At 36.3% G+C, this 14,863-nt stretch overlaps 1 protein-coding gene across 1 annotated transcript; it reads right to left on the reverse strand.

Moving 5' to 3' along the window:
• Positions 1–1,137: 1,137 nt before the first annotated feature.
• Positions 1,138–6,473, reverse strand: LOC126759844 (52 kDa repressor of the inhibitor of the protein kinase-like). Its single transcript, XM_050475044.1, has 3 exons — positions 5,707–6,473; positions 5,608–5,648; positions 1,138–1,193 (listed from the first exon to the last, which is right to left on the reverse strand). The coding sequence occupies exons 1-3, from the start codon at positions 6,456–6,458 to the stop codon at positions 1,138–1,140; spliced, it is 849 nt and encodes a 282-aa protein (XP_050331001.1). The 5' UTR covers positions 6,459–6,473.
• Positions 6,474–14,863: the final 8,390 nt, after the last annotated feature.

Here is a 14,863-nt window from a genome sequence, read left to right on the forward strand (position 1 = left end):
CCGTGGCCAGTGCGCAAAGGACCATAAATCTTTCGCAGAACTTTTCTCTCGAAAACTCTCAACGTCGACTCATCAGTTGTTGACATCGTCCAAGCCTCTGCACCATATAGCAGGACGGGAATTATGAGCGACTTATAGAGTTTGGTTTTTTGTTCGTCGAGAGAGGACTTTACTTTTCAATTGCCTACTCAGTCCGAAGTAGCACCTGCATGGAGGATGGAGTCACGTGTAGAAGCTCACGCAAGTGAGGAAAGTTCTCTGATCGCCATTCACTTGGGAGTGGCCAGAAGCTCACGACTTCCGGTCTTTGACCAAGTATCCTCTTGGTAGCCTAAGAACATCCGTTCGAAAGCGAGCTAAAGTGAGAAGGCGAAACATCTCCTACATAGGGTTGTGCTTGGGACCCGCGACGTAAAAAACTCTACCAATGAAAAATCACAAAAAAAATTCGGAAAATAGTTAGCTTACTTAATTTATTTGAAATCATTCATCGCCATAAAGAAATTTGTTGAACGTGAAATCAAATGGCCAATTAGCACTAAGTAAGACGGTGTAGAGCTATCAGTATTTTTGAGTTCGCACTCTTAAATTTATTAAGAGGATGTTTATTTTCTTGCTTTGGAATATAAGCAGCACATTAAAACTAATAAAAACTTTGCGCTGACTAAACCTAATATTAGAGTTTTTAAACCTCCAGACCTCTTAGGAGTTAATAACATACATATGTCTCAATATACAAATTAATACCAAGAATATTATAAATATTAAACTATCGATAAAGATTTTCAGTCGTATAACTAGTGCTCAATTCTCCACGGTCTTCGTTTATACTCGCAGCTACGGCGAAGCGCCCGAAACACATTCTTAAGAGAACGTGAATTTTCGTAATAAAGTTACACGATTTGAAAAACTTGTTCAGGTATAGGTCTTTTCGTGATGAAATGCCAAACAATACTGAACAAAAATAACATGACAGCTAGACACGATTCACGCGTGATTTGTCAAAAACTGAACTACTGATAAAACTACTTCTACTTGGATTACGTTTTACATGACACTGACCAACTAGCTTGAAGCAGCCCTACCGCCGTACAAGTCATTCGTGTAAATATATATATCTTTCCTAGAGGGTATCATTTATGTTAGCTTCACACACAACTCGTAATAACCGAAACAATGTAGCAACTGAAATTCTGTATGTGCGAAAAACAATGTTAAAACATGATTTTGCCACAAAGAGTTCAATGCAGTCGAAGAGAGAGAAAATTTGGGGCATTGCAAAAAGGAAAATTCACTTTTAATTTGGGAGTAATACTCAGTTTGCAACACGACCTATACACACTGAACGATTTTTTAATTATTCCGACTTTGCTTTTAGAAACGTTGGAATTAGTGACAGAAGGAGAAGAAGAAGTGTTAGTAACCAAGTTGGCAAAAATGAGGATAGCGTTGTTGGTGCTTTATTGTGTTTTTTTTTTTGCAAATTAAAATTCTAGCAAAATTAGTATGATGAGATGAGATTAGGTTCCACGCATGAAACCAAATGCCCAAAATTTGCTGTTTTTGATCTTACTGTTTAGCAAAGCTTTCTGGAGCGATTCATACAAGAAGGTCGAACTTAACATTTAGAAACCCGACAATATGTGTTTTCAGGTATCAAATGCTGATCGACCCTATAACATTTTTTATACCTAAAATAATTGTTAAATGTATAATTTATTTTTCAATGAATTTTCATCATAACAAGAATATAACTAGAGACAAGAAATACGCCATCGTTAAACTATTAATAGTGACGCTGACTGCACAGAGCAAGTATAAGTATTTTAAAATTCACTGTTTTGCTGACTCGAAACGAAACTGATGAGCCCAGACAAAACCCTTGAACATGTGTCTGCTAAGACTCCCTTAATAAAGTGAAAATAAAAGCACTTTGTCAACTACATTTTAATAATATCTCATTTTCTGTTTTAGTTTAATCAACTTTTGCTTGAAAATTGCAACGTAATTGTCAAATGTTTCTTAATAGAGATAGTACAGAAATTTATTTCGGTATTAATTAATAACACAAATACCTTTGAATTAAGATATGAAAGAACTTGCAACATAAAGCTGAACATATGCACAAACTTCCTAAAATGCCAGCAAGAACAATGAATTATTTGCACGGCACTAAGACCTAGTGAAATATGAGTAGGTGCCTGGAACGCAAATACATACATGAGTAGATATGTAAACCCCTGCCACTTTTATAATATGGGTAACACTACCCGACGAAGTGGGTGTAATGACAATGCTGTCATAAACTTTCGTCGTTACAACCTTTTAATTAATTTCCATCACAAGCGTTCGTAGTGGCACCTAAACCGTCTCGAATTTACGGTGAAAGTTTTTTTTGCTCTCGCTCTCTCTCACTCTCTTTCATTTTCACTTCATATTTCAAACAATATTAATTAAAATTTCAAGCTTCCGCACACAATTTCAGCCAAGCACATGGACACATATACACACATAAGGACACATACTCGGACATATCCCTGGTAACTGTTAGGTGCAAAAACGCTGCAGCATGCGCCAACAGAAGAGGTCGCTTCAAGCTAAAGGCCGAACGCCAGAGGCTTTAAGGTATACAGTTGCAAACATCAACAGCTAGGGCGAGAGCACGGCCAGCGGTGCAGAACGCGAACATCACCTATTTGCCGACTTGCCGCCAAATGTTGAGTCTCGCAATTCCGGTCAGCTTTTACCGCATGAAACATCAAAGCTTAATGCGTTGAAACGAGTGAGCTGTGGCAAACGGGCCTAAAGTCACTTGTTAAGGCACTCATGTGAGTTTCTCCAGCGCAGTTTATGCAACTGAAATGACCTTAATTAGTGAGTGTCGAGAGCTTGACTTGGCATTGTCCATCTGCTCGGTGAATTGATTTTGAAATTAGTGCGAATTTCGGTGGTCTGAGTGAGCAAAAGTTAGAGTGGAAATGGCGAACGCACAGCCATTAGTGCACTAGTTGGAGGATAATGGCTATTTTGCCAATAATTGATTTTTAAATTAAGCTTAAGGAGGTTGAGATTTATTATTAGTGATTAGTCGCATGTGCAGTATGCTAAAATGATATTAAGGATAACTACTTCGACTATATCACTTTATAACAAGTATTCCACTGATACCCATGCACAATTGGGCAAACAATTCTTTTAATATAAGAGAGAAATTATTTTTAAGTGTTTAGAAACGGGTTACCCCCTGGTTTTTTCTATAAACCATTATAATTGCTCTTCAGTGTTAAGTTTTTAATATCAAAGAAATATTTTGTCATTTGAGCCACTCATATTCGCAAATTGATCTAAAATCTCCATAGCTTTGCATATAGCGGTTTAGAATTTTAATACAGTTTCAGCAGACTATATTCAATCAATCAATAGTATCAATTTAACTTAATAACTTTTTTGTTACTTTTTCATGAAATCTTGTATAAGAGATACCCGTGGAAAGATAGCGAGAAAAGAAATGGCGAATCGAAGCTATTGATGTGCAGATTGTTGGCTAGGTAGGTTCGATGGCTGATCAAAAATCGCACGTGGACTATAAGTAGTTCTTTGTGAGGCCATAGAAAAGAAGAACTTCTGTATTCGAACTTATAAATTAGCGACACGCTTGGTAATCAATACAAATTTCCATAGGCATTTAATTTCCACACCTGCCATCTCGGTGGGATATCGGAAGGTATGCGCTCCCAAGAGTGTACGCCTTGACCTCCCAAACGCGAGATTGTCAAGAAAGTAGTGTTGGATTGTTTCCACCTCATTATCTTCCACACAACTCCTGCAGATATCGTCTGGTCGGACTCCCAGTATTACTGCGTGAACGACAATAAGGCAATGGCCCTTTAAAAGCCCCAATACTAGGAGGAGGCTAACCTAGGCACTTACTTATATCACGAGCAATTATTTTTGAAACCTCTACTTATAAACTTGTTGCTTTGAAAGACAAAGTTTAATTCAACAAACAAAGATCTAAACTCGTATTTTGAACTGATTGAATAACCAAGCTTATTTTTCTTTAATGTAAGGGGTTTCTAGAACAAAACATATCATAGGAACTACAACAGCGCTTACGGCTGACAACGAGATTCATGGAACATTGCCAATTCAGAAGACGTGCTAACAAATTTTACTTTCGATAAAACTATTAAAATATCTTAATCAGAAATAGTGACTCAATCTATTTTTGGGTTCAACTTTTGTCAAATAAAACAGTTTTACTATACATACTATACTATACAGTTACCTTTTTATAGTGGAGGAAGCATCGAAAGCCGGCGTCCGGAACTTTAATTCGCTAAACCTACTCCCAACTCAAAACTCTCCCACGGAGCCACCGGTTAAGTATTACTTCGTGGGAGGGACATGACATTTAAGTATCCTCTATTGTGCGGATTGGCGGAAGCCAAATATGATGAAACTGAAACTTTTCATTTGTCATTTTGAAAGCAGACGCTTCATTAACAGCTTTCCGTTTCTCATTGTCGTTAAGTTACCGACCGTAAAACTACCACCAAGTTTGGTTTTGGTTGTTTCCTTGTATTTGAAAAGCGAGGACAATAAAATAATACATTTTCAGAATCTTCTATGTACTTTGTACAGTCGCACAGTTCGGACTAATGTCATTGTGGAATCTGTAAAGGTAGCTTCTAAAGCACCCATGTCCACTAAGTATTTGGGTCAGATGGAAACCCAGGTCCCCATGTCGTCTATCTATACATGAGTGGTTGTCCGTCTGTTGCTTCAGCGCCCTTTGGATGAGGATTGCCAACGCTGCTGCCACATTTTGATGCTCTTGTTCCTATCCTCTATCTTTGCCGATATTTTTTTAGGCGCTGATAGCTAGTAAAATTGCTCGAGTTCATCTCCCTGTATATCAATAGGTGGCATCCTGGCTAATACTTTAGTAGCATCGGTTGATATAGTCCTAAAAGCACTTAATATTTGAATTGCTTAAACTCTATCTAATACAATTATTTGTTTAGCATACGCTAATTACGCATGCAGTATTACGGAACTCATTGATTTTGGTATTAAAGTTCACTGTTTGGAACGCACGGAGCCGCTATTGGCCATCATTCTTGATAGATCATTATAAATTTGAGTTGCTTTAGCGGAAGTATAGGCTAAGTGTTCCTTAAATTTTAATTTGGAATCCAATATTACATACTTCCAGGTACTTCAGCTGCTGCCGTGAAGTAATCTCGTATTCCTCTATGATGAGTTCTATTCAGTGGCGAACGCAGGAAAAAAATTTGGGGGGGGTTTTAGGTAAAAAGACAATGTTTCATTATTTTATTCACAAATTGAAGTCTAATCGTCTTTTATTTTGGGCCATAACATTTAAAATCTCTTCCTCCGTCACGTCTATATCTCTATGGATATTCAAGAGAGCCATTCCGTTCAGGCGTGCTTCTCCAGTTTTATTTCTTAAATATGTTTTGAGCCTGCGAAGTGAGGAAAACGAGCGTTCACTTGAAGCGACAGATATAGGGATTGCTGCTCCAATCTTTAAAAAACGATGCACTGTTTTGAAAATTTTTGCATCGCAACAATTCAACGCGTCTAAAAATGTTTTGGATCTCTTTGATTGATTTAACCAGTTCCTGTCAATATTATCAAAATTTTAGTTAGAGAATATAATCTGAAGAAAAGATTTTTAACCTTTTCCACATTCTAAATTCAGCAACGAAATCATCGGGATCTTCTACATCAGCGGACCATTGCTTTTCTAAAACACGAACAGTCTCCTGCATCTCAATAACGTCCAGATTTACGCATTTATTTGGCAAAATGTTTTCAATTTTGGAAAGCAGCTCTCGATGTTTTAAAAATCGTTCATTGATTTGGTCCAAAAAATGATCTAAAAACGGTATGTAAATTGATCTGCGGTAATATTCTTCCGGTTCGCCTTCATAATTGTCGCGATTAGTTTGCCGTTTCGCCAAACGCGGAATTTTGATTTCTAAATCTAATTCTGCGGCTATTGTTTTAACTGATTCAAAAATTAGTTTAAACGATTGTTCAGAATCCTTACGCATTTCACTAATTTCAGCATACAAATTATTTGCATAAGCAACGCAGCTGCTCAAATCACAATCTATTTGCTGCAAACATAGGCTTATGTGTTTTGATAATGCAAAAATTGGCTTTAGTATCGCCATAGCAATCACAAATTGAGGTGATTGGATTGCAGTCAACAAAGCATGTGGCTTTGATAAATCACTTCTTAAATTTTCAATATCAAGCTCTTCCAACGCAGTACAGATCAATGGGAATAAATCGTTAAATAAAGAAATAGATTCTAAATGCTCCACCCAACGTGTTTCGCAGAATTTAAGTAACCTCACTTGCTTTGAGTTTGGAAAGGATTCAAGAATAAGATTTTTGAGCAGTGTGCCTGCTTTAGTTGACATCCGAAAAAGATTTACGGTCTCTTTCATGGAACCGATACAATTTCTTATAGCAGGTATTTTGCAAGTCGTTGCGATGGCTAAATTTAAGCTGTGATTAGCACAGTGCACATAAAGAGCCGCTGGATATAAATTTTGGATGACACTAGCACAACCTTTGACATGTCCACTCATCGACCGCGCTCCGTCATAACCTTTAGAAAGAAAAAGTATAATTTAATTGTCCCAAAAATAGAAGAGTTGAAAACTCACCTTGACCCCTTATGTGTGCAAACTAAGTTTAAGTTCTTTTAATTTATCAATTAGCACATTCGCAAGACCGCTGCCAGTTGTATCCTCAACAGGAACAAAACATAAAAAGTCCTCTCTCAGTTTTTCCTCATTCTCAAAACGATCAACATACCGTATACAAATTGAAAATTGCTCAATGCCACTAACATCCGTGGTTTCATCAGCAATTATTGCAAAGCATTGAGATTTATTAATACGGTTAATAACTTTTTTTGTATTATTTGTCCTGCTATTTCAATAATTTCATTTTGGCTGCGCCAACTGAAATAATTAGCATTACGTGCTGCAGTTTGAACATGTTTTTTTAAATTTTCGTCGCCACTATCTATTGCTAAACGCAAAAGAGCCCTGAAGTTCCCGTCGTTTTCAGCAGGCATTTCTAAAGAAAGATTTCCTTCGTCACGATGGCCTCTTAACGCAAGCCTTGCCTCCCGCAGATAAGCAAAACACGGATTATAGGATGTAATTTTGCTCGATTTTCAAGCTGTTGCTTTTTGCGGCCATGATCAATTTCTGTTAATATATTGTTTCTTTTATTTTCAAAAATCAGCTTGAAATTGGCTGCGTCTTCCACTGCTCTGCGGTGATAATCCTTCTGCTGATGTTCTTTGCATTTCTCAAGTGCTTTTTTCCAAGTTTTAAAAGCAGTTTGAACAAAAGCATTTGCCTTTTGTTGACTACCATTTCCAACGTTTTTCCGAACAAAAGCAACGCAATGTAGACAGTAGGCACCATCTTGTCTAGGCGAATATACTAGCCATGGAAAAGACTTCAGCCACGACAACTGAAATTTTAAGTTTCGATCACCAGACGACGGAAAAATAAATGATAAATGAGGCTGCCACACCTTCGTTAAAAGCTCATATGTCTGCTTTTCGTCAATTTTTTTGCAAAAATTAACGATATCGTTTGCAAACTGCTAAATTTAACGTGATATGTGTACATAGGTAAACGAAATATTTTTTTTATTGAAAATAAAAGTAAACACTTACTGCCACTCGGGGGACCTTAGGGGCAGCGTTTTCTTCATTAATTATAACGGGAGAATCACTTACGCGTTTTAAAACACTACTTTGAAAATATTTTTTAATCGAATTTTCACTCATTTTTACAACTTAGTACTTTCTTCAACGACCACTTTGTAATGACGCCAATTACTGTGTAGTACACATTGTGTACAATAAGCAAATACATTTCATTGACGCTACTGCGGTAACGGTACATTAACAGTCAAAAAATTCGTTTGTGAGGGAGAATCGACAGTTAAGAGAGAAATCAGAGAGCTTTTTCATCTCTGCTTACTGATGCTCAAAAGAGTTACAATGATTAATACGAATGCAAAATATAAGGAAAATACAAAAACGGCACAAGAACAAAACACACGTACCCACATTATTCATTTGTTCTATTCTCATTCACGCTCTAATCATTAGTGACAAGTGTTGCCGCGAGCTAAAAAAATTAAGTATATGTTGCCAAGCAAAATAAGTATCAAAAAGTATCAAAAGCACAACCGTTGTTTTAAAAATTTTCATTTGAAAAACAAATAATAAGTAAAGTTGTGTATCTAATTCAGACCAGTTTTTTTCTGGTCGTTTTTATTAAAAATATAGACATTTTAGTTAAGACACTCAAGTATTTTTTTGCAAATAGCATAATTTTTTTTAATTTAAATTTATTTCACAACAGTTTGCTCATGGAACGAAAACTGAAAGTCATAATAAATGAGTTTTTATTTTTCCTGTATTATGATTAACAATAAACTCTAAAAAAATAATAGAAACCTTATTGGTGACTTTTCAGTTCAGAACTAATTTTCAAAAGAAGTGCACTTTCGACTCGCAATTCCCCTTAAATCTAAAAAAATCCAGTTCAGCAGCCACAGAGTTATAAGGCAAACTCATTACTTTGAAGCAAATTAAAAAAATGTCTCTGTCCAGTTTATATTTTTCTGGGTTTTTTAATTGGCCTATATTCCCACAACTTTTTAATACTATCCAGATACAATAGCTTTGTTTTTAGTTTAACATTTTCATAGTTTCAAAAACTTAAATTCTATCAGCAGAAAAGTATCAAAATAGGCCGTTTGTGAACAAAAAGGTATCAAATCACAAAATTTAGAAAAAAAAGTACCAACAAAGATACAATTGTATCAAAACGGCAACGCTGTTAGTGACTAATGTATTCATTTATTTTACATATTCATACATCGTCGGCAGAAAGATTGCTTTGAAAACAACAAATTACAATTTTTCAAATGACTATGTAGAATTAAATTCTATTATTTAAAAATTCAATTACTTTGGGGGGTTTTAACCCCAAACCCCCCCCCTTTCGCCCCTGGTTCTATTCGTTCTCTCACCTTCCAATTACGTGTGAAACTTCTGTTTTGTGCTCAGCCAGCTGAGTCTGGAGACTCACAGAAGTCAACCATTGGCGTATATCATTTAAGAACTTATTGCATTTGTGTCCTAGGTCATCGAGTAGTTTAGCCACTACTCCATGGCATATGTTATTACATTAACGTCTTTTGGGGTCTTTTGGGTCCTTGGGGTACTGCACTCGAGATAGAGTAGCTCTTGGTGCCTTCGTCCATATCAAAAAACAGCCTTCGATTTTTAAAATAATTTGTTATAACGGTCATGAGGTATTCAGAGGAGCAAGTATGGCTTTGATTATGTGTGTCCATTTTGCAGTGTTGAACGTATTCTTGACATCTAGGGTAATCAGCGTGCAGTACCTTTCTGTGCCGAATATCCAACTCTTGTCACTTACTGCACATTTCGCAGTATCGACGACTTCTCTTAGTGCGTGAATATTGGATCTCTTTTTTATAAAGCCGTATTGTCTCCCTGATAAAACGTCGGCTTTTTCGAAAGCTAACTCCAAGTGGATTTGTATTATATTTTCGTGCACTTTACTCATTTTGTCGAGCGTATACAGAGGTCGGAACGATAAAGGTTCTTCAATTTGTTTCTTTGATTTTGGAGGAGTACCAAACGCTGTTACTTTCCGCGAGTCGTTGTACACTTAGCAAACAGTTGTGGTTTTGAGCTTATAGCTTCTTTCAGGACTTTGTTGGGTATGGCATCAATTCCAGGCACTTTGGAATTTTTTATTGTCTTTGCTGTGACTAAAAGCACTTCTTCCGTGACTAAGGTAGGTGACTCTGCAGCTTCGTTTCGTCGCTTGGCATAGGAAACCCGATAGTGTTTCGAGAGTAATGTTTCGACGACTTTTACCATAAAAGATGCATCTGTTCAGTTTAAATGGCAGCTAAATACTGTAGTAGTCCGATATTAGCGGTTCTGCCAAATGAGAAGTTTCTTAGGAAGAAAAGGAGGCTTGCGAAATTTTGGATCGACGTCTCAAAGACAGTGGGATTACTTAGCGCACATACAGAAAAACAGATGAACAGACAAAAGGAATGGCCAAATGGACTCAGCTCTTAATGATGATCACTTGTATGTATATTTTAAAGGGTTTCATCGTTTCCTTTTGAGTGTTGAGGATATAAAATGTTTTACATGCATATGTAATTGTTGCCATGGTATTTCTCTACTGGGATTCACATAAAATTTGATAAAGATATGTAAGTAAGAGAGTGTGGAAAGAAATTAAAAATTCCGCTTATTGTAATTTTAATAAAATGTTTCTAAAAACCTCATAAACTCTAATTGTTATGCAATTATAAGTGAAAAGATTTCTTATTTTCATAATAAATACAGTTATAAAGCACAAACAATCGCTTCTGTTCTATCTTTTAACGTAACTAAAAGCTCTAACTCAATAAATTTGAATTTCTCCCATCCATGACCCTGTTGTTCTTCAAAGGAGCTCGCTCCCATACACACGCACGCACACACCAACAGCCTTGCATGTCATAAATTTCCTTGCATTAGCATACAAACTGCAACTATTTACACAAAATTTCGGCTTGCTTGTCAGTAAGGGAATAATAAAATAATTTATGAGGCATATTTGATAGCCACACACACACACACGCATGCGCACAACGGCGCACTCGCTAGCTCGCTTAGATTAAAACTCACGCCACAGTGCCTCGGATGCGGAAGTAGAAACATGCACTCACACACACATACACGTGAGCATGTATGTATGCCTTTGTAAGATTATGCTGAAAGATTGGCTGCATTCTGCCACAATGCTGCCGCACCTCGTCTAAAACCAGCTAACGCTTATACTTGCCACATACTGCTGCCACCGCTGCTGTAGTTCCTTAGCATATAAGCAGACTTTATATAGAGAAATAAATCTACCAGCAGATTTGTCTTCACCTGCCTTTCGGTTTCCTGCCACTTCCGTTGGCGCAACTACACCTTCACGTATTTATATAGAAGTGTATGTGTATGTGTGTGTGTGCTTGGTAGCAAATAGTTTGGTAATTCTGTTGTGTGGGCGTTGGTGTTTCGGCAACATTTTGTTTGCTTTTAAAATTGCTCGTACAATTACCGCCGCCACCGCCTTGTGGCCGCTGCGCAGCATTGTGTTGTTGTGTAGTAAGCGCGGTTTTTTGGTTAAACTTGCTGATACCACTTCCTTTATGCATATGTATTTAGTTAGCTCACCGTTGCAACCGCTGCTGTTGGCTGCCATCGTTAGAACGATAGCGGCGTGTTGCTGCTGCTGCTGCCACTGTTACTTACTTTTAGTTGTTGTTGTTGTTACACAATGTCATAGGTATTCTAAAAAATTACATGTACACACATACACTACAAGTATATATAATATATACTGCTTTTATATGCATATAAAAACCAATGTTGTAGTTGTGGTAAACATATAGTTTTATGTGCTTCTGGTACATGAACATTTCGACTTATATTATCACTAAGTTAGGTACGAAAATAAACAATCTCATTTTAAAATTCTTTTAAGTAAAGTAGGCGATTAAGACCACAAGCAGACTCACTATGAAGTTTTGGTTAGGTTAGGCTAGGATTATATCTAATATAATATAATCTAGGTAGGCTCATGAGCCGCGCATAGTCCTTTTAGTCCTTAGCGCTGTCTGGTGGGGTGCCGGTACGTACTATAGCCAACGCTTGAGGCATGTAAGTATGTATGCCTTTTAATAGATTCTGTGGTTCCATCGATATTTCTTCCAGTGTCTCGTTTCGTGGGGCCCCAAATGTATGAAGTGTTGTCTTGTAAGTGTGGGACAAATGCACAATACGTATATGCCATTCTGCTCCATTGTTTGTCTGAAATATATCCGCTTATCGTACCTCTTGCATCTACTGCATTCATCTCAATCTGACAGCCCCATCTTCAGGTGTGTGCCGCTACTAAACTGTGACCAGTGAGTATTCCAAACATGTTCCTACAGTCTCTTCTATTAAGGGGATATATACAGTTAGAAGTTGAAAAAACAACCAATTTTTTATTTTATTTTCTTAACGTACATATATTTAAGAATCCATACAAGTTATTTTCGAAGTTACACGCAAATTTGAAAAAGCGTTTCAAAGTGCTTGGAAATGCATTCCAAACCATAAACGCGTTTTTCTCAAAATGCTGTTTTCAAAGTCGGTGACCAACATTACCTGAAAGAGGCTAAGCCGATTAGTCTCAAATTTTAACGAAAGTTTCTTAAATATATTTTAAGTAATTAATCGAAAAGTTTTTCTCACCGATAAATATTTTATGATTTTTTTTGGAAACCGTCATTTTTACAAAAAAATGTATTTTGCTTATTCCTTTGATTAATTACTAGATTTAATATTACTTTAGCAAAATCTGTTTGGTGTATTAATTTCAGGGGAACCAGTTCAGAGGTATAGTGGTCACCGCAAAACGTCTTTTTTGAGAGGAGCTCCCGGAGATTAGCTGTAGTTCCTTTCCAAATAAATATTTTTACAAGGACTAAGTCTTACAATACAGCTAAAAGATAACATATTATGTGTACAAATTTTTAGATTAATAAATCCAGGAAAACTCGTTTTTTCGACCTAGTAACTGTTTATAACCCCCTAAGTGTGGGCATGACTATTGACAATCTCGCCCACTATCTCGTTGCCATTGATGGTTTTGTGACCTGATAGGGTCAGTAGAAGTGAAGTCGGATGTTCTCGGCGACACTCTGCACTACTGCCCTGCTTCTCACGATACTTTTGGCTGCTATGCGAACCTATATTATAACCTTGATCGCTGTTTGGCTGTCTATGTTGATATTAAGCTGTTTTTTATCCGAGGAAACCTATATGACCCTTAACCCTTCGTTGTATAGCATTGCGTATATGCAATGTTAACTTCTCATCGATCCGCCAGCTACATTGTTTTCAATCATTTTAGCCTAAACTTTTATTTGTAAGGCGCTTACTGATATTGATATAGAATGAATAATAGAAAACTGTGATGAAAGTGAATTTGAATTTTTTAATGATGATGATGAAGCAAATTTTGAATTGGAAATACAACGACGCGACGCGAAGAAGCAAGCCCATCCATAATTAAAAAATAATAATTATAATCAAAGAGACGCAGGAGTTGTAAAGTCCTTAAAAGAAAACAAGAAAAAACTTTAACTTCGGTTGCACCAAAGCTAATATACCCTTCACAGATGCATTTCTTTTAGTAACTATGTGTTTAATTTGTATGGAAGTAATTCGTTCTGAACAATTTTTTTGGAGATTATATTGTTACCTTAAAAAATAATCTGTACCAAATTTCGTGAATATATCTTGTCAGATGCAAAAGTTTTCCATACAAAAACTTGATTCCGATCATTCAGTTTGTATGGCAGCTATATGTTATAGTGGTCCGATATCGGCAATTCCGACAAATGAGCAGCTTCTTGAAGAGAAAATGACGTTTGCAAAATTTCAAAAGGATATCTTAAAAACTGAGGGACTAGTTCGTATATATACAGACAGACAGACGGACAGACGGACAGACAGACGGACATGGCTAAAAAATTTATATATATACTTTATAGAGTCTCCTGTCCTTCTTTCTGGGTGTTACAAACTTCGTGACAAGCTTAATATACCCTGTTCAGGGTATAAATATGAAAGAAAAATTTGGAAACTAAAACAGTAGGACGGCTTTTATACTGACTTCAAAGGCAACGAACAGCTATCGTCAGATTTTTTAAATTTCGCTGGGCCGTGCAGCTACTTTTGATATATTTTCTTCAGATGACCTTATGGAGTCAACAGTTTATCAATCAAATTTATATTTTTATTATAATTTTAAAAAAACCAGAGAAAATGAAAAATATAGACAAACAAGATCTAAAAAAGTTTTTAGGGCTATGTTTTGTGATGTCTACTGTTCAAACTCCTAATATTCGAAAATATTGGACGCCAATAGTAGGCAACAAATTAATACCGGACAAGATGTCAGTGAATAGATTTGAAAAAATTAAATAAATGTTGCATTTCAACAACAATGATGAAATGGAAGACAAAAATGATCCTTGTTTTGATCGATTTTTCAAACTACGCTCTGTTGTAAACCATTTGATAAAAAATCTAAATCAATTACCTTCGAGAGATGCTTATCTGTTGATAAACAAATATGTTCTACTAAATGTAAATCGTACTTGAAACAATATCTCCCAATAAAGCCAAATAAATACGGACTTAAGTTGTGTGTTTCGGCTGGCATATCTGGATATAATTATAAGTTCGAAATATATACCAGCAAAGAAAACAACAACTTCCTAAAAAAATTGATTTGGGATCAAGTGCCAACATAGTTATAAGCTTACTAACAGATATTCCCCCACAAAAGAACTACAATTTTGTTTGATAGTTAGTAGACATCTTTGCCACTGGCGATTGCCCTATGTAAACGTGGAATTTACTCAGTGAGAATAGTTCGTCGCAACCGAATTTTAATTTAAAGCTTCCGGAAGAGAAAATTGTGATGAAGAAAACACGTGGAGAATTTTCAAATATCTGTAGTTTATTAAAGTATGTACATTAAAAAATTAACTTGATTTAAAGTACTGTGACAAAACTCCACTACAAACAGTTGAACGGTTTGATAAGAAATTGAGCCGGAAAATATTGGTCGCTGGCCCAAACGTTGTAGCAGAGTATAATAAATTCATGGGAGGTGTTGATAGGCTAGTTAAGGGGGTAGTCTCA

This window comes from Bactrocera neohumeralis, chromosome 2, assembly GCF_024586455.1.
Source record: "Bactrocera neohumeralis isolate Rockhampton chromosome 2, APGP_CSIRO_Bneo_wtdbg2-racon-allhic-juicebox.fasta_v2, whole genome shotgun sequence".
Taxonomy (NCBI): Eukaryota; Metazoa; Arthropoda; class Insecta; order Diptera; family Tephritidae; genus Bactrocera; species Bactrocera neohumeralis.